Here is a 27912-nt window from a genome sequence, read left to right on the forward strand (position 1 = left end):
CAGGCAGTGATCCCGCCCCGCCCATCGGCCTTTGCTCCTGCTTGCTTGCCATCCCTCTTCCCTCCCCTTTTCCTGACCGGCTTCTCGGCTTCTCGGGGTTAGCCTCTTGGGCTTTCTCTGCTCCAGTCTCATTACCAATCAGCATCATTGCCTATCATTACCCCAAGTCAAACCTCCAGATCCGGATGGGGATGGGAAGCTGGCACAAGGAGAAAGAACCCCTTCTTCCTTGAGGGAGAGACCGGGGGTGGGGGAGGGGAGACAGAGACAGACAGAGGGAGAGGTTGACCTGCAGCCAGAGACAGCGAATTGAAGGGAGCCAACCCAATTCCCTCTCCTCCAATTCAGCAGGTTTCTATTCCTGCCTTTCCAGTGGATCAGTTCTATGTCCGGCTAGGTGCCTGGGGAGTCCGCGGATGGCGTGAGGGAGGAGACCTTTCTTCCATCACGGAGAAACCACTTGGAGAAATGCTTAGACAACAGCAAGAATGAGCAACTCTCTCCTCACCCTCCTCCCCCACCTCGGAGGGGCTCTGGCCCTTCTTCCGCGGGTTTGGAGGTTAACTGCCCGCACCCACATAGGCGAGAGCTTCCCTGAACATCAGAGTGATAGGACGTTAGGACAAAGTATAACTATTGTGCCTTGGGCCTGATCACTACTTCCTTTGTCCGGGACCACGGCTGGCTCCTGGCTACCTTCACGCTCTTCTCTACCCCCACCCTCTCCCCACTTCCCCCTCACCTGGAACACCTTCCCCTTCCTCCTTGGCTCCTTCAGAACTGCTTCAGAGCCATAAGCTGAGGTGGCCCTGGTCCTGAGCCCTCTGAATGGGGCTGAGGATGCCCTTGGAGGGGACCCAGCATGACCTCTGTCTGGGCCGCTCTTTGCTCCATGCCCCACCCTCCATGTTGCTAGGTGACCTTGGGTCCCTTCTGTAAGCTTGGGATTCTTTGGGTGTTGAAAGACACCCATTCTTTGGGTGGTCCTGACACTCCTGCCCTGCAGTGACCTGTGGAGGGAGGATGGTGGAATCAAGTTTATTGGAGGGGATTAAGTCTGTGGGAGGAGAGGGTGCTAGAGAGGCACGATGTGGTTTTATGATTGTTGATTTGTGTCCCCTTTCTGGAAGACGCGGGTGTGTTTGGCTCTCCGTCTGATGGTAATGTGGGCCTCGGCTGGCTGTTGTACGCCCGGACAGTGCATTGTGGGAAAGCTGGTGACACCACCCTGGGGGATAGCATCCAGAGGCAACCCTCCTCAGAGTCACCACCAGCTTGTCTTGAAATGAGGGCTGGGGGTGGGAGACCCCCTCCCACCCTAGTGAAGGGTGCTCCAAAGCCCCTCAGGCCAGGATGCCATCCTGCTCCCTCATTTCCTTGGTTCTCTGGGCCAAGTGCATAGAGGGAGTCTTGAACCGGTGGCTGACACACCTTACTTAATACCACCAAGGGGGACGTTTGGTTCAGGTGGGGGAAAGCCCTGGGGTTATTGTGACAACCGACAGCCATCCCTCCTTGTAACCCCTCCATCCTCCTCTCAACCTCAGGGTCTTTTACTAAGACCTCCTCTTCTGGCCTCCCTAGGAGCAAGGTGAGTTGAGGAGGGATGCGGTGGATGGGGCCAGTGAGAGCCCCTGCTCCTGCTGCTGGGAGCCTCGGTCCTGGCTCTGCCTGCTCCAGGGCAGGGGTGAGGGAGGAGAGCTCTGCCAAGGCACCCACATGTTGGGCTCTGGCGGTGCTAGAGGCGGACCAGGTCAGAAGGAGGAAGTTTAATAGCTTCCCTTCCATAGCCCATGCAGCAGCTTGGAGCACGGAGCCTAGGTAAGGAGCCTTGCCTGGGAGGGGGGCCCTGAGCCAGCAAATAAACATTTGCTAACTGGAAAAAAGACCTTGTCCCTGCTGCTGGGGAGCTTGCCAGGTGGTGCAGGCGGGACTGGAGGCATGAATGATGCAAAGGGTCGGATGGGGTGGGGGTGGGCAGCCCCTCTGCTCATAGGGACCTCGGGACACCACTCCTGTGGAATTGCTACTAAAGAGGTAACCTAGCGCCCTCACCAAACCACAGTACCATGTGCCGAGGCAGGGGGTTGGCTGAGTAACCTCCCTGGACCGTTTGGGTCAATTGGGGGGAAGTTGCAGCATTCCCGCGCTCAGCCCAGACACTCACAGAGGCTACATCAGCCCTGGGCCAGGCCCTGGCCAGATCTGGATGAAAAAGGTGGTCCCTCTCTTCTCTCAGGTATCAGAGCCCCCTCTTTGTTCCCTGGGGGAACCTGGGAGCTGCTGGGTCAAAGCCCAACCAGGAATTTTTCCAGGCTGGTTCCTATATGCAAGGGTGGGGTGGGGGGCCTCCAGGAGCACTTAGGGAGGACCAGGGGAGCTGGGGAAAAGGGGGCTTTAAAGGGAGCAGGTGTGGGGTGGGGGGACTGGGGGAAAGAAGAGAGAGGCTGCCAGCTGGTAGAAGTAGGCAAGGGATCCTGGGGTCCTGGGGGTCCTGAGGAGAAACCCCAATTCTGTTCAGAAGATGAACTGAGAGACTGGGCTGGGGCTGATAGAAGCCTTGGCCCCCAGCCTGGTGGGAGCTCCGGGCAGCTGGCCTACAGACGTTCCTTAGTGTTGGTGAGTAGGTTTGAATCATCACTCAGGCCCTGGCCTCCATCCGCCCCCACCAGCCCCCTGGCCTCAGTTCCCTGGCAACATCTGTGGGGGGGGGGGAGCAGGAACAAGGGCTTCTGTCTGCCCGGCTGCCTCTCCCTTTGGGCTCTGCCAGACTTCACAGTGCATACGTGGGCTCCAACAGGTCCTCTTCCCTCTGGGCCACTGACTAACCCCAGAACCACACGGCTTCCCATTTTCAGCCCTACAAACGTGGCGCCAAATAATTTTCCCCAAGGAAGCTTCCCTGGACACTTCCCAAAGGACCCCAGTCACCCCAGTCTGTTGGCTCCATAGCTCACTCTGATATCAGCAGGCCAGATGAAGTCTCCAGACGGGCACGTTGTCCACGTGGATACGTCACGCCTCCCGTGCCCGGTATTGGGTCCTCTGCATGTGGGTCCTTTCGAGTCCCCGACATGCAACTGTTTGGGAGGTCAGAAATGGGATCAGGGATAGTCTCCCTCCACCCTCTTCCTCAAGCCCATTCCCTCTTGAGCCAGAGCGGGGGTGTGCAGGGAGTAGTCACTAGGGGGCGCTCGGCCACCACAGGGAAGCTGGGTGAACTTGGGAGAGCAGCGTCTGCGTGAGAGTGAGGACGCGTGTGTCAGTGTGAGTGTGTGTGTGTGTGTGGGGGGGCGGGCTGAGAGTGCTGGAGTGGGGAGAAGGCCAGGGGTCACGCCAGGATTCCAATAGATCTGTCGGTCCTTCTCCCCACCCTTCCCTGTCTGACTCCCTGCCCGCCCAGACGCCCCCCCCCCCCCGCAATATTCCCAGTAAAGAAGGAATAGCTCTCAAGCCCTGTCCGCACATAACCTCACTTTCCTGTACCCTTCCCCCCAATATAGCGCGGGCGTGTGTGTGTGTCTGGGCAAAGGGGGGCGGAGGGGCAATTTTCAGGCTGTGAACCTGGTGGGGGGGTCAAGCTTCTCCTTGACTGGGGAGGGGGGGTTAGGCTTTGCTACACGTCCCAGGGGAAGGCCCGAGGGGCGCGCGGGGAAGTCGGAGAGGCGCTGCGACTGGGCCTGTCCCCGCCCCCAGGGCGTGCCAAAGGGCGGGGCCTCCCTTATTTTAAGCGGCCGCTAGTGGTAAGGAGCGCAGAGGCTTGGGGCAGCCGGGCTGCGAGGAGGCCGCGGCGCGGGGGGCGAGTGCAACCGGCGGCAGCGGCGCTGGGTCGGGAGGCGCAGCGGCGAGGCGGACGAACCGGCGGGGTCACCAGCCAGGGGGCTCCGCACTGGAATTTGATATTCATTTATCCAGGGTTTACCCTCCTCCTTTTTTTCTTCAGCAATTTTAAAATCCACATTCTTTCCCGTTTTAATTTATTTTTTGCTTCCCGTTCCCCGCTTAAATCGGGCCGACCGTTTGGGGAGATTGCTCCTTTACTTCCCCAAATCACTTCGGATTTTGGAAACCAGCAGAGAGAAGAAAGAGGTAGCAAGAGCTCCAGAGAGAAGTCGAGGAAGAGAGAGAGAGGACGGGGTCAGAGAGCGCGCGCGGGCGAGCGAGCAACGACAGGGACAGGGGCAAAGTGAGTGACCTGCTTTTGGGGGTGACCGCCAGAGCGCGGCGTGAGCCCTCCCCCTTGGGATCCCGCAGCGGACCAGCAGCGCTGACGGACAGACAGACAGACACCGCCCCCCGCCCCAGCGCCCACCTCCTCCCCGGCCGGCGGCCGAGGGTGGACGCGGCGGCGAGCCGCGGGCAAGAGCCGGAGCCCGCGCCTGCAGGCGGGGTGGAGGGGGTCGGGGCTCGCGGCGTTGCAGTGAAACTTTTCGTCCAACTTCTGGGTTGTTCCCGCTCCGGAGGAGCCGTGGTCCGTGCCGGGGCAGCCGAGCCGAGCGGAACCGGGAGAAGTGCTAGCTCGGGCCGGGAGGAGCCGCAGTCGGAGGAGGGGGAGGAGGAAGAAGAGAAGGAAGAGGAGAGGGGGCCGCGGTGGCGACTCGGCGCTCGGAAGCCGGGCTCATGGACGGGTGAGGCTGCTGTGTGCGCAGACAGTGCTCCAGCCGCGCGCGCGCCCCAGGCCCTGGCCCGGGCCTCGGCTCCAGAAGGAAGAGGAGACAGCCTAGGCGCCGAAGAGAGCGGGCCGCCCCGCAGTCCGAGCCGGAGAGGGAGCGCGAGCCGCGCCGGCTCCGGCCGGGCCTCCGAAACCATGAACTTTCTGCTCTCTTGGGTGCATTGGAGCCTTGCCTTGCTGCTCTACCTCCACCATGCCAAGGTAAGCGGCCGTGCCCACCAGGCGTCGCGGGCCACTGCGAGCGCCTCTCCCGGCTGGGGACGTGCGTGCGAGCGCGCGCGTGGGGGCTCCGTACCCCACGCGGGTCCTTGGGCACCGGGCGCGCGGCTTCCCCCTCGATCCTCGTACATGTAGGGGGAGGGGGCGCGCGCTAGGTGGGAGGGCACCCGGATAGAATCTCACCGCCCACGCGGGCCCTGCCCACCCACCAGAGTCACCGCACGTACGATCTGGGCCGACCAGCGGAGGGCGGGAGCCGGAGGAGGAGGCCGAGGGGGCTGGGCTTGCGCTGCCGCGGGCTGCTGAAGTTTGCTCCTGGCCGCTGGTCCCGGACGGACTGGAAGTCCGGGCAGCGGGGGCGGGAGCCGGAGCCCAGTGGGCAGGGGGGTGCCCGGACCTTGGACCGAGGGAGGGCAGAGAGCGTGGAGGGGGCAGGGCGCGGACGAGTGCGGGGGCTTGCTGTCACTGCCGCTCGATCTCTTAGGCCCTCGCTACGAGTTTGAGAAAAGTTTCGGGGTGGATTGCCGAGGGGACCCCCGGTCTCCGCCGGGCCACCTGCGCGGAGGCACCCCCGCCCGTCCCCGCTCGCGTCCCGCTCGGTGCCCGCCCTCCCCCGCCCGGCCGGGCGCGCGCGGCGCGGAGCCGATTACATCAGCCCGGGCCTGGCCGGCCGCGTGTTCCCGGAGCCTCGGCGGCCCCGAGCGGGGAGCCCCGGGCGGTGAGCGGCGCCCCTCCCCCCGCCGGCCCTCCGCGGGAAGGTGACCTCTCGAGGTATCCCTAGCCGGAGGACCGGGAGAACCACCCCACACCTCTCCCCACCGTCCGCAGCCCACCTTCCTGTGCTGGGAGGGATTTCTTGACGCCCCTTCCCCATTTCCTCCCTGACGTGGAGAGAAGCCCCTGCCACCTTTCTATTTTTTACTTCCCTCAGCCGAGAAGACCCGTATAACCCCTCTCCGACCCCAGAGGCCAGGGAAAGGATGATCGCTATCAGAGGTCAGGGTGCAGGGGCCTACTCTGGTGCTTTGTCAGACTACCTAAAGTCCCCACTTGGTGACAGTCGGCTTCGCTCCCCTCCCCCACACTTCCGAGCTGTGCTTTAGCTTTTATGGGGGTGGGCTAAGGGAGGAATGAAGAGTGTCATTACTCCACTTTACACTTTTTTGGAAAAATGGCTTAAAATTTGCTGTGACGTGGGCATTGTGGGACCAGCCCCCCCCCCCCCCCACCTTTGGAAGGAGCTTCTGCCAGCATTGCAAACACACTTTGTCCTGGTGAAATGGGGTGTTGGAGCAAGAGCAGGTGGTTTTTTGGAACTCCACAACTTGCCCACCCAACTTGCTTCTCAAAGCCACCTAGGGTGTGCTTTACCCTCTTCCCTTACACCTTCCGTCAGCCACAGAGTCTCCTCTTGGAGAGGGGCAGAAGGAAAGAAATGGGCTGGGGTCTCTGCTGCCACTCTGGGTGCCTCAGACCCTGGCACAAAGGCCTTGGCTCCAGGCCTCCAAGTGGGGGGGGGGGGGGAGGAGTGGCCGCCTGGCCACAGCATGACCTTCAGAGGCCCCCAGAGAAGGGCACCTGGCCCCTCCCTGCCCAGAACAGCCCTTCCCAGTGCCCCCTGGCCTTGGAGGGGGTTAAATTTCTGTCCCCCTTCTTTGTTGGGCCCATGAGGAGTGGAGGGCACAGGGAGAATGTTGGCAGAAGGAAACCAGGGGGTATGGTGGAGATGGGCCAGGGGCTAAGGTGGAGACCCCGGGGGGTCCCTGAGGGAGCTGCTGTGGGAGGCTGCCCAGCTGGTATCCTGGAAACTGTTATCTGCCCTTGGCCCTAGGGGCAAGGCTCGGGGACCGGAGTGCACTGGGGGTGTGTGGGAAGGAGCCAGCCAGCCAGACGTTGTCAGTGGGGTCTGTAGTTCCACGGGCTAGAGTACAGCTCTGCTGCTCAGGATGTGCTCCCCAAAGAAGGGCAGGCGGGGTGGGCAGCTGGCGAGAACCGAAGGCCCTCTGGAAGGGCTGGGAGAAGCCTTTGCCTGCTTGGAGCTGTCAGGCCCACATGGTTGGGCATGTTGACCTTCACAGCCTCTGGGGAGGGGAGGAATGATCTGGTGGGGGTGGGGAGGGATGGGGAGGGCTAGGGGAGGCCTCAGGCCTGGGTAGTGCAGGGGGCCCCCTAGGGGCTGGGCAGTGCTAAGGCATAAAGGCTTTCCTGGTTGCATTTGAGGGAAAGTGCCCAGCTAGGTGAGAGGGACTTGGCACCCCCACCCCCCAGTCCGGGAGGGAGAAGAAACCAGGAAACAGGTGGGAGTGTGAGGCTCGGGGCTTAGGAGATACATCCAGGCTCCCGGGAGGTCTGTGTGCTGGGAGAAATGGGGCTCTCCCCTCCCCCAGGGTTTCCTCCCTGGTTTTCCCCTTCTAGGCAACCTGTGGGTTTGCTGAATATACCTGAGGATATTTGCTGAATATTCCCAAGAACGGAGGAGTTTGGGGCGGGGGGAGGGTGGTTGGTGCCCTTCGTTCCTCTGCACCCCCCTCCTTCCCCAGCACCACCAGCTCACCCTGGTATTTGTCATGTCAGCAGGAGAAGGTCACCATGTTGTTTTTCTCGCCCCCAGTCCTTCCTTCCTGCCCCAGTCCAAATTTGTCCTCCTATTTGACCTTACTACTTACCGGTGGCTTTGGACCAGGGAGTCGGGGGGTTGAGAAAATTCACTGAACTCAGCAATGGGCCAGTGAGGGGCGGGGAGGGAAATGTGGGGAAGGGGCGGGGACCAGACAGCACAGCATTCTGGTATTTTCCTCCTGTGTTTTCAGTTCTCCACCCCCCACCCCCCATATGTGGTCAGTCTCTCTCTTCCTTCATAATTGGAGCAGTGCGGGGGTGCTGGGCATGCTCTCTGCTGTGGGGAGCCGGGCAGGTGCCTTGTTCCACTCAGAAGCCTCCAGAGAAGCCAGAGGCTGCCGGCCAGGCGGGTGGCTGGGCCTCTGCATCCCTGCTTATGCCCATGCCTTTCTCTTTGTTTTGTCCTCAGTGGTCCCAGGCTGCACCCATGGCAGAAGGAGAGCACAAACCCCACGAAGGTGAGTCCCTCTGGGCCTTGGAAGGGTACCCCGTCTCCCCAGGGGATGGGTGGGGAGGCCTGATTCCTTTCTTTCAGGTCTGTGGTGGTGGGGGAGGGGAGAAGGGGTTCAGGAATGGGGCTCAAAAGGGGAGAAGGGAGCACCATGAGAGTCACCCTTCATTCTGGAGGACTCTCTTTCCTACTCAGGCCTCTGCTAGAAATAGAACTTGTTGCCTTTTCCTTCTGCTCTTTCCAGTAAAATTTTATTTGGGAGAGGGAGCCCTGAGCACAGGCCAGGAAGACAGTGTTCGAAGATCCCAGGTGTCAGGGAGGTGTCCTTTGTCCCACCTGCCCCCAGGGGAGGATGGAGAGTCTATGTCACATCCAACCCAGCTGTGCCACACTTGTGGGGTCTGCGTGGAGGGGGCTGTGCCCCTGACCGTCCAGCAGTCTGGCTGTACGTGAGCTGGAGGTACAGAGGGCCTACTTCCTGAGACCCCATCTCCACTGCCTGTATTCCTTTGGGGGTGAAGAGAAGGCTCTGCAGTCTTCCCCTGCCCTCCGGGTGGGATAGGTCTGGGTGCTGTGAACTTCCCTCCTGGGCCAGCAGAGGGCTGGCTGAAGCTCCCAGGTGCCCCGCCCCCTGCCCAACTAAGAGTCAGCCTGCCTTTTGTTCCTCTGTGGTTTGGAAACGGGATCCTCCCATTTCTCTAGGGAAGCCCTGGCTCTCCCCCCAGACTGAATGTGGCCTCAGCTCCAGCCTGGGGGAAGGGGTGCCCCATGCCACTCCCCCAGCTCCCCACTTCTGAGGAGGGAAGGCCCTGGGGTCTTCCTCCAGGCGAGTTTTCCAGACCCAAACCCACTGTGGCCCAGGGTGGTGGCCAGGGGTGGTGTTTGCATTCCCTGGGCCAGTGGTGATGCCCAGCCGGTTCTGCCTCCCTCTTCACTCAGGAGCTCTTTCCTTGGCCTGGGACCTGGGCCACTTCACAGCCTGTGTCGCTCAGAGACTCCTGGATCCCAGTGTGCACCCCCCCCCCCCATCGGCCTCCTGGTGGTCTCTGGGGTCTGGGAGAGGCAAGACAAATGGTCTTTGTTTGCTGGGGGAAAAGATTGTCTTCAAGGAATAAGGGAAAGCAAGAAAGCTTGTTGTGGGAGTCGACATATGTCCCTGGGCCGGGCAAAAGCAGGCCAGGTCCTTGGGGGCAGTGGCTGGGGTACGAGGGGTATGGAAGAAGTTGCTCCCTGGACCTCCCTCCTGCGGCCCTTGGGAATTCCAGGAAGCTTTCCCAAGGAATTCCTAGTCTGTGTCTTTTTACCCTCAGCTACCAACTGCCATAGCCCAGACCAGACCTTTCTGCTTTCCTGTCCTGGTTGGGGCCTTATGGCCCCATGACAGTGTCAGGTCAAGAATTCTTCATTAGTCATCTTCTTCGATATAGACTTGGCTTAAAAAGGGCTTCTTCAGATCCCTGCTCTCATTTATGCTCTTTTTGACGGTGCGTCACCTTAACCCTTTTGAGGGTGGCGGAGAATTCTGTGCCTGTTGTCTGCATAGGGGAAGTAGATCTCAGACCAGGCCAGGGACTGGCTTGGGAGCCCCCACCTACGCCCTAGCTGTTTTCACACCTATGGCCTTCCCCTCCCTTCCCCTCAGCTCCCCAAATTCTCCTCAACAGCCCCCCCCCCGCCCCGCCCAGGCTCATCTTCCTTTACTTTGGATGCCTTAGTGAGGTTCGGGACCTTGTGTTACCTGGGCTGAGAAGGAGGGCTTGTTCTCGGGGCCGGAAGGAGGAGACAAAGCCCCACTTTTCAGTCTCAGTTTCAGTGTCTTTAGAGATCCACCCAACCCACTTATACAGATGTGCAGTCTGAGGCCCAGAGAGGGGAGGGACTGGCCCAAGGTCACACCAAGTCATGGCCAGAGCCTGGACCTCTTCACGGACTGGATGGTGCTTCTTCCTCCTAGGTGGGGGAAAGACATTTCAGGGAGAGGATTACCATGTGGTGTGTGTGTGTGTGTGTGTGTGTGTGTGTGTACGTGTGTACGTGATGGAGAGTGGCAGGCTGGGCCACAATTTAGAGTCTTCATTCCAGGTCCTGAGTGTATCTGTTCTCAAGAGCCCTGCCCCTGTGGCCTAGAATTACCCCTTCATGCTCCAGTGCACCGCAGGCTCCACGGCCAGCCTGGGAAGTTGTCTTTACCCTGCTTTCCCTCCAGAGCAGCTTCTAGAATGGCTCCATGGCTGCAGTGGTAGCACCGTTTTTTCCATGATGCAAGCAGTTTGCCCTCTTGGGCGGGGTTATCGGTGGCTGGCAGGGCCTTCCTCATGTGCCCACCCACTGCCACCTGCTGATTCCAGGCAGGCCTGGCCCCTGGGCTGATGTTTGCCGCCTCCCCAGCCTGTGTCTGGGGAGGGGTCCGGCAGGTGGCAAAGTGCCCCTCCCAATACTTCCGCATGATTTGCCTTGAGAAGGCTTTGATGTGAGAGCTGATTTTAACTGTACCACTTAATGAAAGTGCGGGCCCGGGGTAAGTTCCTCAGCGTCTCTGAACCTCCCGTTCCCCCTTTGTAAAATGGGGTTTCCTATTGGAACCTCGTAATGTCACGTGGGGGGGATTATTGGTCATGCAAATTCCCAGCATACAATAAGTCCTCATCCGACGGTTGTTGGTGTGGTGCGTGGTGTGGCAGAGGGCGTAGGGAAACGGGGAGCAGGTTTGCCAAGCTGGCTCTTCCTCCTTTCATGGGCAACTTAGATCCCCCCCCCGACACGTATACTCCTCCTCAGACTGGGCCCTGGCATCAGGGTTGACCAGAGTTGGCTCAGCGGTCGTGGCAAGGCAGCGGGATCAGATGTGGCAGCCCATCTCCCTCGGAGCCCGACAACCTCGTGTGGTCTTTGGAATGAAACCCAGACCCTCATCAGCGCCCCTGGTGGAAAGCTCAGGGGAGGATGTCGGCCACAGCTGGAGGGACTTAAGCTAGAGCTTGGGAAGAACTGGCCCAGTAGGGGTACCTCTCACAGGGGTTGCCGTCTAAAGCTCGGTGGAGTTAGGGGCCAGCCGTCTCTTGCGCGATCGGCTGGGCTGACGTGTCACCCCCGTCCCGTGCAGTGGTGAAGTTCATGGACGTCTACCAGCGCAGCTACTGCCGTCCCATCGAGACCCTGGTGGACATCTTCCAGGAGTACCCCGACGAGATCGAGTACATCTTCAAGCCGTCCTGCGTGCCCCTGATGCGGTGTGCGGGCTGTTGTAATGACGAGGGCCTGGAGTGCGTGCCCACCGAGGAGTTCAACATCACCATGCAGGTGGGCATCTGAGGGGGGCGGGGCGGGGCGGGGGTGGGGTGAAGTGGGGTTAGACTTTGGGAACAGGTGCTCCCGGCCCTTTCCTGGGCAACTCGTGAGAGGAGGAGCCACACTGGCCTTGCTCAGCTCCTGCCCCTGAGTCGGTCAGGGGGAGTTGTGGGGAGTCTTGCCCCCTTTGGAGAAAAGATGCCTGCATTTCCTGGTCTGGAGGTCCCTGCTGCCTCCTCCTTCTCCCTGACCTTTGCCCCTGGGCTCAGGAGGGGCTGACACCTGTGACAGGAGCCCTCTTCCTGTCTTGGAGGAAGAGGGCCCTTCCTCCTTGGGGGCTCTGTTCGGGGTGCTGGCTGAGCCTGGTGCATGGAGTGTTAAAAGACGGTCGTTTGGTGCTGCCCGGCGACAGGGCACATCTCAGCCTAGACAGGGCGGGAGTGGGAGCTCCGTGATCCCAGGGAATGGTGGCTCTTGGGTAGCGACTAGGGGTCAGGGTGAGGCCTAGAGGGGATAACAGGAGGGGAGGGATGGGGACCGGCAAGAACCCAGGACCGAATTCCCAGCCTGGCCAACCCGTGCAGCCGTGCCTGCCCCTCAAGAAGAGCGGGGGCTCCTTGAGGACAGCAGGGTCGGGGGAGTTGGGGTGGGCCTGAGCTCTTTCTGGTAGAGCCCCTGGTCCCTCCTCCCTCTACCCCCCACCCCTGCTCTGTAGAACCCCTGGGGTGCTGAGTGGCAAGAGCCATGGGGGTGTCCCATCTGGTTATGGCTGGCTGGGTCACTAACCTCTGTGATCTGCTTCCTTTCCCTCTAGATTATGCGGATCAACCTCATCAAGGCCAGCACATAGGGGAGATGAGCTTCCTACAGCACAGCAAATGTGAATGCAGGTGAGGACGGAGTCACGGATTTGGGTTCGTCTGTTCAGCGGACGGCGGGAGGGTTACGCGTGTTCCACTCGTTAGCCATTTCTACCTTCCAGCTGTGGAACCTTTGGGCATTTAAACTTTACCTCACCGTGCCTCAATTCTACATCTGTCAAATGGGCACGACGGTAGGCTATCTCTCATAGCGTTGTTAGAAGGATTAAGTGAGTTGTTTTACGTAAAGGGATTAACACTGCATTTGTGCCATAAATGTATGTTACTGCCCTTGTTAGCGTCACCGTCTGAACTTCTCTCTGTTTTGTTCTTTTTCTCTTTCTCTGCCCGCTGCAGACCAAAGAAAGATAGAGCAAGGCAAGAAAAGTAAGTGGCCATGACTTTAGCTCCTCTCCCTCTCCCTTGGCCGGTTATCTTGGTTTGGGGCTCTTGGCTTCCTCTTGTCAGGGGATCTGATGGCTTTACTGGGTCAGGGAGCTGGCCTCACAAAGACTTGTGGTGGCAGTAGGGGGATGGAGCCAACTCGAAGGATTCTGGCTCTAGAATTAGGGGCAAAACCCCAGGCTGGTCTGGAGCTTCCTGTGGGAGAGACCACGCGTTCCAGGTCTCCAGGTCATTCCTGGCCGGGTCTTGCAGTTTTGGTGTGCTGGGGGGCCGCGTGGACACCAGCTCCCCGGCTTGCTCCAGTCTCCCACCCCCCACAGCAGGGAGAGGGAGTGGGGTGGCAGAGAGGCCCGCCTTTGTGTGTCAGGGGAGACGGTCTCTCAGGTGGTTGCTGTGGTGGTGCGATTGGACTTGGGGGGCCGGCTGAGATGTTTTCTTGGTGATGCCCTCCTGCAGGAGTGAGGCGGGCCGGAGCCACTCAGCCCTCCCTGGCCAGGCAGAAATGAATTGACTGTTGGCCATTTTCTGAGGCTTCTAGTTGCTCAGTGCGGAGGGTTGGGTCAGGATGGAGCCAGGGGCATAGTCTGGGGGCAGTGAGTCTTCAAGACCCGGTAAGCAAAGGGAACAAGCCTGCAGGGAAAGAGAATGAGAGAGAGCACCTGTGTCCTTCCCTCCCCTCCCTCACCATCCCGTCTGCCCCCAAAGCTCTGGGGACACAGAAGCTCCGAGGCCTCAACCTCTTGCCTCTTCCCTAAGTCCCTAACTTCCAGGATTTCTGTGGCTCCCAGAGCAGTGATTTGGGAGAGTAGGCTCAGAGAGAGAGAGAGAGAGAGAGAGTGTGTGTGTGTGTGTGTATTTGTGTGTGTAGACCTTCCTTCTTCCCAGTGCTTTCTCCTAGGGGAGTAGTCTTGCCCCTCTCCTCAGTCCCTTCCCCCTCATTTCTTCCCCCGTGGCAGACATCCTGGGCATCCTCTGGCCTGGCAGGTGTGGAGAGTGCTGGTTCCCTTGAGGGGAACAGGCTTCAGCCTGCCCCCCTTGCCCGTTTCCCAAATGTCTGCTTTGCCCACAGGGAGAGTGGGGGGCTCGCCTGGGCTCGGAAGAGAGTCTGGTGAGATGTTGTAGCAGGCTTTGACAGGCTGGGGAGAGAACTTCCTGCCAAGTAACGCCCAGGCCCCTCCTCCCATGCCTCCCTAACTCCCACCCCACCCTACCGCCTGCCTGGGGCTCTGAGGACACCCATCCCCGCCTCTCGGCCCAGGTGATGGCTGGGCAGGCTGGCGCCTTTCATGTGGCCGCTGGGTCTGCGCCAGCTCCCGGCGTAGCCGCTCTCCCACACCGGGATTTGCAGAGGCAGGGCCCCCGGAGGGACCCCTTTGCTGTTGCACTTGGAAATGAAAGCAGAAGGTGCCCGAAGCACAGCCTGGGCCCCGACCCCCACCCCCATCAAGTCAGGTCTCTCCGAACTCTGGCCTGCCTTTTATAGCCAACCGCCTCCCCACCCTGACCTTCAGGGTCAGACTTGGCCGGGGCCGCTGGCCATAGAGCCTGCCCACAGGGCTTTGCCCCCTGCCTAGGACCGGGAGCTGCCACGAGCACGCAGGCCTTTGGGTCCTGTGTCCTCCACCCAGCCTCTGCTCCCCTTGCAAAGCATTGCAGGAGGCTGGGTTGGCCACCCCAGGGTGGCTGAAGGGAGAAGAAGGAGCCATTGAGCGCCTGCTGCCCCAGCCCGCGTGTGCATGTGCGTGTGCGTGTGCGTGTGCGTGTGCGGGCTCGTTCCTGGAGCCTGCCGGCCTCCCGACGCCTGGTTCCAGGGAGTGCGTCCTGAACCCTGCCCTCCTGGTTGCTTCTTTTCCTCTCCCCTTCCCCCTTGCTCTCTCTTTGTCTGTCTCTGTTTTTTTATTTTCCAGAAAATCAATTCGAGGAAAGGGAAAGGGGCAAAAAAGAAAGCGCAAGAAATCCCGGTATAAACCCTGGAGCGTGTACGTGGTGCCTCCGCTGTCTCATTGCCTGGAGCCTCCCCGGGCCCCCAGTCAGACTCCCGCCGGCGGGACCCCCTCACCGTGCCCCTCCCGCCCTCACCCCCCCCCCCCCCCGCTCTCCTCCCCCTCCCCCCGCAGCGGCTCTCTCTCACTCTCACTCCACTAATTGGCACCAGTGGCTAGATTCGGTGGCGGCGTGGCCGGTCCAGGGTTGGGCTGGGCGGGTGGGCAGAGTGGGCCTGGAGGATTCGGGGAGGGGACTCCGGCTTGGCTGGGCACCGCCTTTCTCTCACCCACTGGGCACTGGTGGCGGGCCCATTCGGCAAGGGTGCCAGGCTCCGGTTCCTGCTCACCCGACTGGTTTCTACTGCTCGGGGCTTCTGCACTTGTCTGGAAGCTGAGGCTGGTGGGGCAGGCAGACGTGGCGCGAGGAAGGGGCGCGAGTGACGCGAGGCAGCCTGTTGTTAGCTGAAGGAGGAGGCCGGGTGGGGTCAGGCACCCTCTGGCAGCCCCTCATTGTGGACCTGGGGCCTCCGGAGGGGAACCCTCTGCTCTGGTCCCACCCACGGCACCCACAGAAGCCTCCCTGTAGGTTTGGAGGCTCCTCCTCTGCGTTGGAGGCTGTGGTGGGGCTTTTGGCTGGGGACACTGTCTCTGGGCTTGGCCCGCCGTGGTGCCCTCCTTTAGCCCGCCTTTGCTGGAGGGGCCCGGGCTGGGCCCTGGCACAGGGGGAGGGCGGCCTGGCTCGCTGTCCCCAGCAGGTGAAGAGTCAAGATGTGCTCTTTCTGGGGTGGTAGCCGCTGGGGCCCTGTGGCCCAAGACTTGTACTTGTCCCCACGGGACAGCAGCCCCTTACAGTGGCCCTCTCCTTGCACTGTCTGCCCGTCTGTGTCTGCCTCTTCCCGCAGGCGGGCTTCCCAGCCAGTGCTGCCTCTTCCCGCCGCTCTCTCTGTCTTCCGCTGCAGCACTTGGGCCCTTCCAGGGCATGGAAGGGCAGGGGCCCGGCGAGCTGGGTGGGGGTGCAGCTGCCGACTGTTAGGGGGTGTTGCATGGTTTTTTTTTCTCTCTCTCTGCTGACGCTCTAGCTTAGATGTCTTTCCTTTTGCCTTTTTGCAGTCCCTGTGGGCCTTGCTCAGAGCGGAGAAAGCATTTGTTTGTACAAGATCCGCAGACCTGTAAATGTTCCTGCAAAAACACAGACTCGCGTTGCAAGGCGAGGCAGCTTGAGTTAAACGAACGTACTTGCAGGTTGGTTCCCAGAGGGCGAGCGAGTCAGAGAGGGGCTTCACACAGAGATGGGGAGAGAGAGAGAGAGAGAGAGAGAGCGCGAGCGTGCGAGCTCACGCACACGCATCCGAGAGGGGCCAGCTGCTTGCGTGGCTTCTAGCTGCCTGCCTGGTGACTGACTGCTGCCTTCTCTGCTTGCGAGGCCCCTGCGGTGGGCGCCGGGCGCTGGCCGGGCCTGGCGGGGCCTGTTCAGAGGTTGTCCTGGTTGCCTGAGGGGGTAGCCTGGTGTGGCTTCATGTGACGGTGTGGACGCAGGCTGAGTGTTGTGTCCTGTGATCCCGCGGTGTCCTGTGGTGGCTGTCGGTCCTGACGTTGTTATTACTACCTCGCTACTAATACGGAGGGCCCTTCTTGGTGTGGGGGGTGCTGCCGTCTACGAAGCTCATACACTCCTGGGGGCCTTGCCACCACCCCTTGAAGTCTGCACTGCTGCTGGGCCTCTCATCCCCTCAGTGTCTCTCACGGGGGCAGGGGGTGAGCCCCTCCTAGACTGGGGTCCCCGAGGGCACGGGCTCCTGCTGTTGGTTTAGGGTGGGTGGGAGATTTAACATTCGGGGGACACTAGATATCTTTAATACTCCAGTGCTCATGGCGACAAGCCCAAACAGCCCACGTATTTCCTAATGCCTCCAGGATGGGCGGGTCGGGACGCCTCACGGGAGGCCCTGGCTTTTTTTCACCCGGGTGACCCTCCAGGCATTTGTACCTCTGTCCTTTGACCACAGTGGGGACTTAAAAAGTGTCAAGTATGTAAGCGAATACAGGACTGAGTTCAGGGGGTAAGGTCAGGAGCACAGAACCGGGACGGGCCGGCTGGCAATCTTTCGATACCTTAAATGGTGTTTATACCAGTCTGGCCTTTGCTCAAAGGCTGGGAGCCCTCTGGGGCCAGCTGAGTTTCACCCAGGGAGGGGGGCTTATATGGGGATTCCCAGGCAGGGTCAGGGTGCCCCCAGCTAGCCCAGATGCTCCATTAACATTGTCCTTGGAATGTGGCTGCCTCCCCCACCCCCACGTTCCTATGGCTGTGGATGTTCAAGGGATGCTGGGGCCCAGGCCCTGGTGGGGGCTTCTGTTGTCTCAGTGGTGCGTGAAGACAGGAAGTGTATGTGAGTGCTAAGCTAGGGGCTCTGCCTAACTCCAGGGCCCAGTGAGGGGTCTCCACATGCCCCAGGGACTTCAGGGAAGGCCAGGGCTTTATCATTGCAGGCTTTCTGTGGTGATTATTCTGCAGAGAGACTGTCTGGGATACGGTGTATGAAGTGACCTGGGGGCTAATAGAAGCCATCCCAACCTCCAGAGACCTCCCCTGGATGGGGGAGTTTCAGGACCCCAAATTGGGGGTTTAGGATGCTCACTGCTAGGCGCTCAGAAGGGCGGGCCCCGCTCTGACCTCTCATAGTAGAGCAGGGAAAAGGTGATCAGTCCCAGGGGCAGGGGCCTGACACGAAAGCTCCCCTCTGCTTGGAGAGGAGCGGCACAGCGAGTGATCGCCTCCCCCATGAGTTGCACAGCAGCCTGGTACCCGGGGCCCGCTGCAGCCCGCATGCTGAAGAAACGAGGCCTGTAGCCGAGGCCTGGAGGGAGGGCACGATGAAGGGACATGCGTCCCTCATGGCCTCGCCGGCTTCCCCTCCCTTCCCCGGGAGCAGCCCGTCCCTTGCAGCCAGCCCTAGCCTTGGGTTAGGGTGCTGTCCCCACCCTCCTCCGCAAGCCAGCCCCACAGAGGCAGAGCCGAAGCGCCTCTCTCTGCAGGCACCCTTTGCTGACTAACTCGGTCCAACTGCGGTCACCATCAGCTCTTAAATGTCAAGCAGGGACTGTTCTTGAGTATGCACGCATTCATTTGTCGCCTCTGATGACGTGTCCCTGTGTCCTTGTCTTGTCTCGACTAGATCCTAAGCTCTGGAGGGCAGAGGGGAGCCCTGGACGCAGCTCCCGCTCTGGTGAGGGGGCCCCCTCCGTGGGCAGGGGCTGGCTGTCCCCTTACGCTGGGCTCCTCGAGGCAGTGCCATGCTTTGCCGTCCTCTCTGCAGCAGGACTCGGGGCTCCCGGGAAGGGGAGGCTGCCTGCCTCACCACCGCGTCCCCGCGCCTGGCCCTAACCCCCGCCTCCGTTTCCCATCTCCCGCAGATGTGACAAGCCCAGGCGGTGAGCCGGGCTGGAAGAAGGAGCCTCCCTCAGGGTTTCGGGAACCAGACCTCTCACCAGGAAAGCCTGATTCAGAACGCTACAGAAACCACGCCGCCGCCACCACCACCACACCAACCATCGCCGTCACCAGAACAATCCTTAATCCAGAAACCTGAAATGAAGGAAGAGGAGACTCTGCGCAGAGCACTTTGGGTCCGGAGGGCGCGACTCCGGCAGAAGCATTCCCGGGCAGGTGACCAAGCACGGTCCCTCTTGGAACTGGATCGCCATTTTATTTTCCTTGCTGCTAAATCACCGAGCCCGGAAGATTAGAGAGTTTTATTTCTGGGATTCCTTAGACACACCCACCCACATACATACATTTATATATATATATATTATATATATAAAAATAAATATATATATTTTATATATATATAAAATATATATATTCTTTTTTTAAATTAACATTGCTAATGTTATTGGTGTCTTCACTGGATGTATTTGACTGCTGTGGACTTGAGTTGGGAGGAGAATGTCTCTACCCAGATCCCAACAGGGAAGAGGATGGGAGGGGGGACTCTGGCATGATCTTTCGGTCCCTCTTAGGAAGGCCAGGGTCCCCTTCCCTGCCCAGGAACGTGCGCGGCCAGGGCACAGGGGGCAAATTTGGCCTGCTTTTGGGAACACCGACAAACCCAGCCCTGGCCCCAAGCCTCTACCCCGAGTCAAATGGACAGACGACAGGTACAGGGACGAGGACACTGGCTCTGACCCAGAGTTTGGGGAGCCTCAGGACACTGCTGTACTTTGGGGATCCTCTCCGCAGCCTGCACGGGCATCCTGCCCCCAGGGGCACTGCCCAGAAGATTCAGGAGACCGGGCAGCCTTCACCTACTCTTCTTTCCCTCGCTCCCGAGATGCCCAGGGCGCCGCTGCCGACAGACGTCCTGGCGAAAAGAAGAGAGACATTGGTGGAAGAAGGGTCTCCTGCCTTGGCCTTCTCCCCGTTCCCCTTCCCGGGTGCAGCCCAGGAGGGCCTGATGTCCTCAGACCATTGAAACCACTAGTTCTGTCCCCCCAGGAGACCTGGCTGGCTGTGTGTGAGTGGTTCACCCTCCTCTGTCCCCAGACCTGACCCTTCCCGCGGCACAGAGAGACAGGGCAGGATCCACGTGCCCACCATGGAGGCAGAGAAAGTGTTTTATATATGGTACTTATTTAATATCCCTTTTTAATTAGAAATTAAAACAGTTAATTTAATTAAAGAGTAGGGTTTTTTTCAGTATTCTTGGTTAATATTTAATTTCAACTATTTATGAGATGTATCTCTCTCTTGCTGTCTCTTGCGCTCTTATTTGTACTGGTCTTTGTGTTCGAAGATTCATGTTTCCAATCTCTAGCTCCCCTGATCGGTGACAGTCACTAGCTTGTCCTGAACAGGTATTTAATTTTGCTAACACTCAGCGCTGCCCTCCCCTTTTCCCTGGCTCCCCACCACACATTCCTTTGAAATAAGGTTTCAATATACGTCTACATACCATATATATATTTGGCAACTCGCGCGTGTGTGTGTATATATATATATATATATATGTTTATGTATATATGTGATTCTGATAAAATAGACATTGCTATTCTGTTTTTTATATGTAAAAACAAAACAAGAAAAAATAGAGAATTCTACATACTAAATCTCTCTCCTTTTTTAATTTTAATATTTGTTATCATTTATTTATTGGTGCTACTGTTTATCCGTAATAATTGTGGGGGAAAAAGATATTAACATCACATCTTTGTCTCTAGTACAGTTTTTCGAGATATTCCGTAGTACATATTTATTTTTAAACAACAACAAAGAAATACAGATATATCTTAAAAAAAGCATTTTGTATTAAAGAATTTAATTCTGATCTCAAAGCTCCTCCTGGTTTCTCCTTCTCCATTGGGTCCTTATTCCACTCCCTCCTGCCCCCTTTTCCTCCTCCCTTGGGGAAAATGGTACTTGTCTTAGGTCTGGGAAAGGGGTCCCGGGTATGCAGGTGATGGGGTGGCCCACTTTCTTGTGCTGGGGGCCACAGTGCTTCCATTCTGGCTGAGTGGGTCCTGGGGGGCCCCTTTCACCCTCTGTCATGATGTCGGGGGTGGGGGAGGGGCTCTGCAACGGGGGAGAGAGAGACAGCACCTTAGACAGGAGCCAAGGCCTGCAGTGAGCAGTGCTGCCTTCAGGAATCACGTGATCCAGGCCCAGTCCCTTGGTCGAGGAAGGAACTGGCCATGTGTCTGAGCTTGCTGCCCGGGGTACAGGAGAGGGCTGAGGTTGGCTACGGGGCCTCGGCCGCAGCAGGCTGGGAGAGCCAAGGCGGTGCTCATGGGGCCCCAGGGTTTAATTAAATTTTGCAGAGTGGGTCCTGGAGTTCCTTGAGCCCTTGGAAGATGGACCCGCATCTCTGGTGGCCCCTGAGAGGACTCCCTGCCCTGTCTTGTTGCGTAGGCCCTGCTCTGCTGTGGTCCCGGCGAGGGGAGATGCTGTCTAGGTCTCTGGCATTTATGAGCAATGCTTCCAAATCCACTTCCTCTTGCCTCTCTTTTTATTGGGGAAACCATAGTTATTGGGCCAGCCACCACTCTAGGGCTAAGGGTGCTCTCACAACAAGACAAGTCCACTCCTCCAGGGCCTGGTGAAGGGGCTGGCTGAGGAGCCCCAGAAACTGTAAATCCATGAATAGAAAGATATATAACATGTGAGGGGGCATCTGTCCAGCTTGGATGTATTGGGGGTGGCAGAGTCTGGGAGTCTTCTCCCGACACTACCTTTCAGTAGCCCCTTGAAGAATGGGCAGGAGAAGATAGAACAGGGAGGGGAGGGGGAGACAGTTGAAGCAGATATCCCAGGCAGAAGGTGTGGTATGAGCAAGGGTATGAGGGGGGATTCCTGTGGGGAGTGGTGAGGCAGGGGAGAGGCGTGGAGGCAGGGGCTAGGCAGGGTTAGCTCATAGGGAGGTTACAATGCCATGCCAAGAGCCTCTGGCCTGTCAGGGAGGGGCAGCAATTGAGGGGTTTTAAAAGGAGAACCCCAGCAGTGTGGCAGGCAGGAGGCAGGGAGACCAAAAGGAGGCTGTGGCATCCCTCCAGGAGGAGGGGCTGAGGGGGTGGGGGCGACTTCTGCCTCTGCAGGCTACACTGTGAGGAGGACGGCAGGCCAGTTCCCTGACCCACAGAGCTTTTGATCCAGTAAGCACTTTGCACCTGGCGGCTCTTCCATTGGTTAACACGGAATCCACACCACAGCCTTATGCTGTAGGGGCTCTTGTCATCCCAAGTGGATATTTGCTGGAGCCTCTGAACTGGCCTCCGAATTCTTTCACCCCCCCCTTAAGTTGATTCTCACACTACAGCCAGAGTAAGCCTGTGAAAATGTGAGCTAAATCATGTCACCATTCGGCTCAAAACTGTGCAGAGACTCTATTTCACTCAGAGAACAAAATAAAAGTCCATACGATGGCCTGAAAAGGCCCTGTGCCATCTGGGCGACCTCTACCTCCCTGACTCTAATGACTTCTGATCCCCCCCCACCCCCGGTCACTCAGCAGCAGCTATTATGGCCTCTCTGTTCCTCAGACTGTGGGCGCTCTCCCACCTCAGGGCCTTTGCACTGGCTGTCCCCACTTCCTGGAGCACTCTTCTCCTAGTCGTGGCAACGTGGGGCTCTCTTACCTTCAAGTCTTGTTACCCTCTCAGGGAGGCCACCTTGACCACTTCATCTACAATTGACACCCCTTCCTCACTCTGCACTTCGAGCCTCCTTTTTATCACCCGTTCTTTACCCCCATAACGTGTGCCATCTTCTCACCCACTCTAGAATAGTGGTGTCTAGTAGAAGTGCCATGTGAGCCACGCATGTAATTTGGAACTTTCTAGGAGCCAGAGTTAAAAAGGTAAAAAGAAACAGGGGAATTTAAAACTTTAAGACTATATTGTACTTAACCCCAACGTATCTAAAAATATCATTCCAGCATCTAATCAATGTACAAATTATTAAGGAGAGATTGCCCTTTTCTTTGGTGTGAAATCTTTGAATGTGATGTGTGCTTTGTTCCTACCGTGCATCTCATTTGGGAATGGCCACGTTTCAAGTGCTCGATATACACGCGTGGCTAGTGGCTCCTGTTTTGGACCACGTAGCTCTAAAGTTTACTCTCCCTTTTGTCTGTCTCTCGCCCCTACCCTTGCCCCCACTAGAATGCAGGCGACACGTGAGGGCAGAGATTTTTTTTAAAGATTATTTATGTATTTGTTTATTTGAGAGAGAAAATGAGAGAGAGAAAGCATGAGGGGGGGAGGTCAGAGGGAGAAGCAGACTCGCCGCTGAGCAGGGAGCCCGATGCAGGGCTCGATCTCAGGACTCCAGGATTGTGACCCGAGCCAAAGGCAGACGCCTAACTGACTGAGCCACCCAGGCACGGAGGGCAGAGATTTTTGTCTGTTTCATTCAGTTGTACCTCCAGCTCCTAGAACAGTGCCCGGAACATAGTACATGCTTACTTAACATTTGTCAAGTGACACATTGCGAAACTGAGGCCAAGGCGACCGAGGGGTCCATCCCCAGGCCGTAGAGGTGGGTGAGGCCGGCAGCGGCCGCGGTGGTTGGTGGAGGGGCTCGCTGACCGGGGAAGACACTTGAACAGGGCTGGGCAAGGAGGGAACTGAGAGTCTGTGGTAGGGATTAGGGACCAAAGCCTCTTGGTCACTGCCAGGCACCGTTTCCTTCTTTTAGGCACCCTGGAGATGGGGCTCATGATTTCTGCTTGGCCGACGAGAAGTAGGAGGCTCAGAGAGGGTGAATCACGTGCTCGAATTCATGCACCGCCAGTAAACGGCCAAGCCAGAATTTAAACCAACTTTAAACTGACTCCAGCTCTAGTGCTCCGTCCACCACAGCGTGGTTGCCCTGGGCTAGGGCAGAGCATCAGCAAGTCAAAATGAATCGTCTAGACTGAATACAAACAGCCAGAAGAAAAGTGGGACAGGGGGAGGATGTGGCGGTGGCCAAACCCAGGGCTGAAATCCAGAGTCCCCAAATGTGGTGAGACAAGGCAAGGCAAGAGATGTCTCTAGGGGCTGAGGCTTGTCAGTGGAAGATCCGAAACCCAAGCACGAAAGAAATTGCAACACGAAGCCTTGGAGGAGAGAAACAGTCCTTAAATAGACTATGGGGAAAAGAAGGATAACATGAAAATGTTGCATCCTTCAGTTGTATAAGAGCGGCTCATCCCCCACCCTGGAGCGAGGCCCAGCGCCAAGCTGTCCCAGCTCATCTCCCCTCTGTGGGACTCACACCCTCCCCTCTGGCCCGGCCACTTTCTTCCCTGGAGATACACAGTATTTCTTCTCAATTCTGATCTGCCCAGCCTGAGTCCCTTTCCCTTTTCCCGAAGCAGTGGCAGACGCTGGCTGTAGCCCCAAAGGCCTTGGGAGTACTTGCTTCTCTGAGAAACCTGCCAGCCTTCTCTCTTCCACACCCTGCAAGGAAGCTGGGTAGATCCATATAGACCTGGGTGATTCTGGATCAGTTTCATACGTGAGGACCATTATGGTGGCCTGTGTGCGACTGTGGCTGCCAACCATTCTAACCATCTCTGTGCACACATCCCGCTCCTCTCATCAAGAAGTAGAGTCTGTGTTTCCTCTTCTGAATCTGGGCTGGCCGTAGGACTTGCTTTGACTAAGAGAATGTGGCAGAAGAGCTGTTCTGGGGCTTCTCGGCCTAGGCCTTAAGGGACAATGCAGTTTTCCATCTTGCCCTCCTGGAAGGCAGCTGCCATGTTGTGAGGAAGTCCAACTACCCTGCTGGGGAGAGAGCCACGCAGAGAGAAAGAGAGAGGCTCAGGCAGGAAGAGCTCCCAGCTGCTCCAGCCACCCCAGGTTGAGACACCAGACATGTGAGCGAGGTCATTTTGGATTGTCTAGGCCCAGGGGAACAGCTCTTGCCAACAGCACATAGAGTGAGAAGCCATTCGTTGCCCAAATATACACAGCTGTGAGCAAATACACAGACTGTTGCTCTTTCAAGCTATGAAGTTTTGGGGTGGGGGTTACCTAGCAGTCATAACTAAATCACCCAACTAAGTGGTCACTTCCTTGGGGCTAGGACCTTTGTCCCTTCCCACGCCTAGTGTTTTACTGGTATGTGTGATGGTCTCGGGGGTAGAGCGAGGTTTGAGGAAGGAAGGACATAGATAAAACAGACCTAGAGACCGGGTGTCTGGGTGGGAAGTCTGGTGGGAAGGCTCAGGACAAGGGCTGCCCAAGGCAGGACAAAGTATTGCCCAAAGTTTTGGAATGAGGAAAGCAAGTCAGTTCTATCGAGATCTCACAAGGACGAAGTGGGTCTCATCCACAGCATGAGGGGGAGAGGCTAGAGGTTAAGAAGAACTGGCAGAGGGAAAAGTGCAAGGAATTTGGAAGAAAAGCCAATGGAATCTTTTCCTTTCCTTCCCTCCCTTCTCCCTCCCATCATCCAGCATGTATGGAATACCAGCTGTATGCGCTGTGCCCTGGCATAGAATGACCTCTCCTTTACTAGGGGTGGGTTCAGCACACCCCAACCTAGAGATGGGGGATGGAGGAGGTGATCCTTGAGAGGCCCTGCTGGGTTGGCTTCAGAATTGTTGGGAGAGAGACAATTCAGCCACATCCACAGGCCATCATCCGTCAGGACTCGGGGAATCGGGGAGGGGAGGGAAGGAATCAGTAAATATTTATAATCTGCTTGGAAAGGGAAAATGCAAAGTGAAGATAGGGCCTGGCCTGAGCATCTGCAGAGGAGGGGACAGAAGCCACTCAGAAGGGGGAGGAGCTAGAATGGAGGGGAGCAGTAGTTCATAGGGAAAGGACCCATCGGGCCAAGGCACCTAGCTAGGGGGGGAGGGCTGGGCCTGAGTCACTTCAGGACAAGAGGCCTGAGTTCTGAAACAGCTTTTAAAACGTTGCATTTGGCATTGGTGGTGGTGGGATGGAGGGGTGGTAGTCTGTTAGTGAAAGAAGTAAAGTGCTGCCCTCAGGTAGCCCCCAGTCTGAGGGGTGACATGGCCCTTGCCCTCAGCTTGCGCCCTGTCCTCACAGAGGTTCTAGTCTGAGGGAGGAGACAGAAGCCCCGCCAGCAGACACTTCTTTGTTGACTAAGATGGAAACCACTCTTACGAAGTTACCCTTGCCTTTGCTTGCCCATGGTAGGTGTTTGAATCACAGGGTATGGGTGCCTGATGAGCCTTCTGGGGCCTGCATCCCCATCCTTCCCCCTTCTCCCAACACACATTTGTAGGTCCCACAAGGCTTCTCTCTCCATTTGTCAAGAGCTGAGCATAGCTCACCAGTCTGGGCCCTGACACACATCCCCTCACGGTCTCTGGGTCTGGCTCCATGTGGGACAGAAGCCAACCTGTGTCCCCCTTTTGGGGCCCAGCCTGTTCCCTCTCCTGGGAAGGTCTGAGAACCTCATTCATCCCCTCCTCAGGATCCCTGCAGGGAGACCACGTCCCCGCTCCCCATCCTGTGTACAGCTGACGCCATCATCCCGGGACTGGAAGTCTCGCGGGCAAATGAGGTGATGGCCTGCGGGGCCCTGCTGGTGCCCCTGCCAGAGCCAGTGTGGGCTGCCCTGAGCCCCACCAAGCCCTCTGACAGATCTAGGTCAGAAGCCTGGGTCAGCCACTGGCTAAACCATCCCTCCACATCTTAACTTTCTCTTCTCTGAAGTGGGGACAGTCACACTGGCATCGTGAGCTCGAGGAGAAGAGGCGATGTTGACATGTCAAAGTACCTAATACAGTGCCTGGTACGTAGGATGTGCTCAAAACCAGTCTTTATAATTATGTTGTTATGTCTAGTCCCCACCTCAATGTCTTTTTCTTCTCTGAGTACCTACTTTGGTATAATTTGGTTGGTTTTTTTCCTCCTCACTTAAAAAATTTTTTTAAAGATTTCAGCTATTTGAGAGAGAGAGCGCGCAAAAGAGCACGTGCTTGCACGTGTGGTGGGGGAGAGGCAGGGGGAAGGCGAAGGACAAGCAAACTCCGCACTGAGGGCAGAGCCCGACAAGGGGCTTCAATCCCACAACCCTGAGACCAGGACCCGAGCTGAAATCAAGAGTCTCCTGCTTAACCGACTGAGCCACCCAGGCGCCCCCTCACTTTTACATTTTTAAACTGAAATACCACAACCAGGTTTTATACCGATCTTTGCAAGTATAGATGCTTCCTCTCTCGCTGAGAGGTGAGGCAAGCCAGCGCGGGTTCAGCCCTGGAGCCCACGAGTGGGGAAGAGGGGTCGCACTGAGGGGAGGCGGTGTGGAGAGGCCCTCCCGGTCGGGGATGATGCCCTGTGGCTCTGTACCCAGGGCCAGGTGCAAGGCAGGCGCGCCATGAGTTTTTGAGAAATTAATGCACACACGAACAGGACCAGAACACAAGGCCATTCTTTTCTCCCTGTTCCCCCCAAACACACCAAGGGTCTCCAGTGTGAAAGAGGAGGCCTTGTGTCCACGCTTCTAGACACAGCTGGGCTTTGGGCAGAAAACCTGGAGGCCTGAGGCGGGGCTGCCTGGGCCAGCTGCTCTCAGACTGTTCCCAGCTTACATCTGAGGGGCCTCCAGTGGAGGAGGCTCTCAGGGGGCTCCCACCTCAGAAGCCCCCCCAAGACTAAAGTCCGATTGTTCCAGGATCTTTGGGGGAGAATGTTTGTGGCGTAGATATAGCCCTCTGGGACTGGGCAGGGTGGAGGAGGCTTTCCCTGGGATGCTGAGAGCTGGAAGCTTCCATTTCCTGGGGAGGCAGTGGGAGGACACGTTCTGGGGAAATATTCAGGGAGGGTGTTTGCATATAGTTTTGCTTCTGGCATGGGAATCTCCATCCCCCCTTCTGGTTTCCTCTGCTTTGCTCCCCAAGGCTTTCCTCCCAGTCCATCCACCCTCACTCCCCTCCATCCAGCTTGAGAAAGAGAGACGATGGCTGGGCCTGTGTCTAGGGCCTGGGGCCTCCTGAGGCTGGGATCCTGTGGGGAGGGCCTGTCCCTAGCAGACACTCTCGAGGTATCCTCTCTCCCGGGGCAAGACAGGTCTTCTCCCGCCCGCGCATCCACAGGCTAGCGCACATATGCAAGTGTGACAGGGGTCACCACTCCCAGTCACGGGGCAGCCGCCTGGTTGGGTAAGGGCTCCCAGGGCAGGGGCTGTGAGGCTCAGCTGAGGGAGCCGGCTTCTCGGGATGGGCCCCCATGGGGATGGGGGTGGTGGGGAGGGGGGGCTGACCTGGCCGTGGTCCCATGACCCAGAGCGGCCCTCTGGGAGCTGCTGGTTATTCCGCAATAGTCACCTCCTAGATATTAATAACCCTCTGTCTGGCAGCACAGAATTGATAACCCCGGGTCGCTTCTGGTCTGGCCTGGCCTGACCGCCTGGGTTCAAATCCCGGCTGCTAAGCCTGGGTCCCCGAGGTCCAAAAACCGAACCTAAAACCCAGCTCCGACTCTAACCACTTCTAAACTGTGTCTTAGGGCAAAAGGACCCTTTGAGTCTTAGCCATTGTCTGTTAAACAGGTGCCATGACCCCTGAGAATCCGGGAAATGTGGATGGGCCAAGGGTGGTGACTGGCATGGCGTTGGTGCCCAGAAAAGTTCAGCAATTGTTGCCGTCGTGACTGGGCACAGGGTGGTGGGAAGAGAGGATTTGGGAGCCCACAGAGCTGGGCTCGACTTTTCCCATCAGTAGACATTTCTGGCTGTCTGACCCTGGGGCAAGTTCCTTGACCTCTCTGGGCCTCACCATCTTTATCTGTGAAATGGGCATGGTAACACCCATCTCCCAGGTGTTAATGTGGATTAAGTCGGTAAATGAATATAAAGTGATTGCCACTTCGGAGGCACTCAAAAAATACAGCATTCGTTGAATGAACAAATGAACATTAGTCACATCACTCTGTCCGGGTCCCTAAGGACCGGGA

At 57.9% G+C, this 27912-nt stretch overlaps 1 protein-coding gene across 1 annotated transcript; it reads left to right on the forward strand.

Annotated features, from left to right (window-relative positions):
* The first annotated feature begins 416 nt into the window (after window positions 1-416).
* On the forward strand, window positions 417-19833 carry VEGFA (vascular endothelial growth factor A). The gene is given in 11 exon segments (XM_048219659.2): window positions 417-421; window positions 1585-1591; window positions 4094-4873; window positions 7920-7968; window positions 11065-11261; window positions 12064-12073; window positions 12076-12139; window positions 12467-12496; window positions 14422-14493; window positions 15610-15741; window positions 17914-19833. Coding segments are annotated over 11 exon segments (1368 nt in total). The 3' UTR covers window positions 17936-19833.
* The last annotated feature ends 8079 nt before the right edge of the window (window positions 19834-27912 follow it).

Source organism: Ursus arctos, unplaced genomic scaffold, assembly GCF_023065955.2.
Source record: "Ursus arctos isolate Adak ecotype North America unplaced genomic scaffold, UrsArc2.0 scaffold_29, whole genome shotgun sequence".
In the NCBI taxonomy this organism is placed as follows: Eukaryota; Metazoa; Chordata; class Mammalia; order Carnivora; family Ursidae; genus Ursus; species Ursus arctos.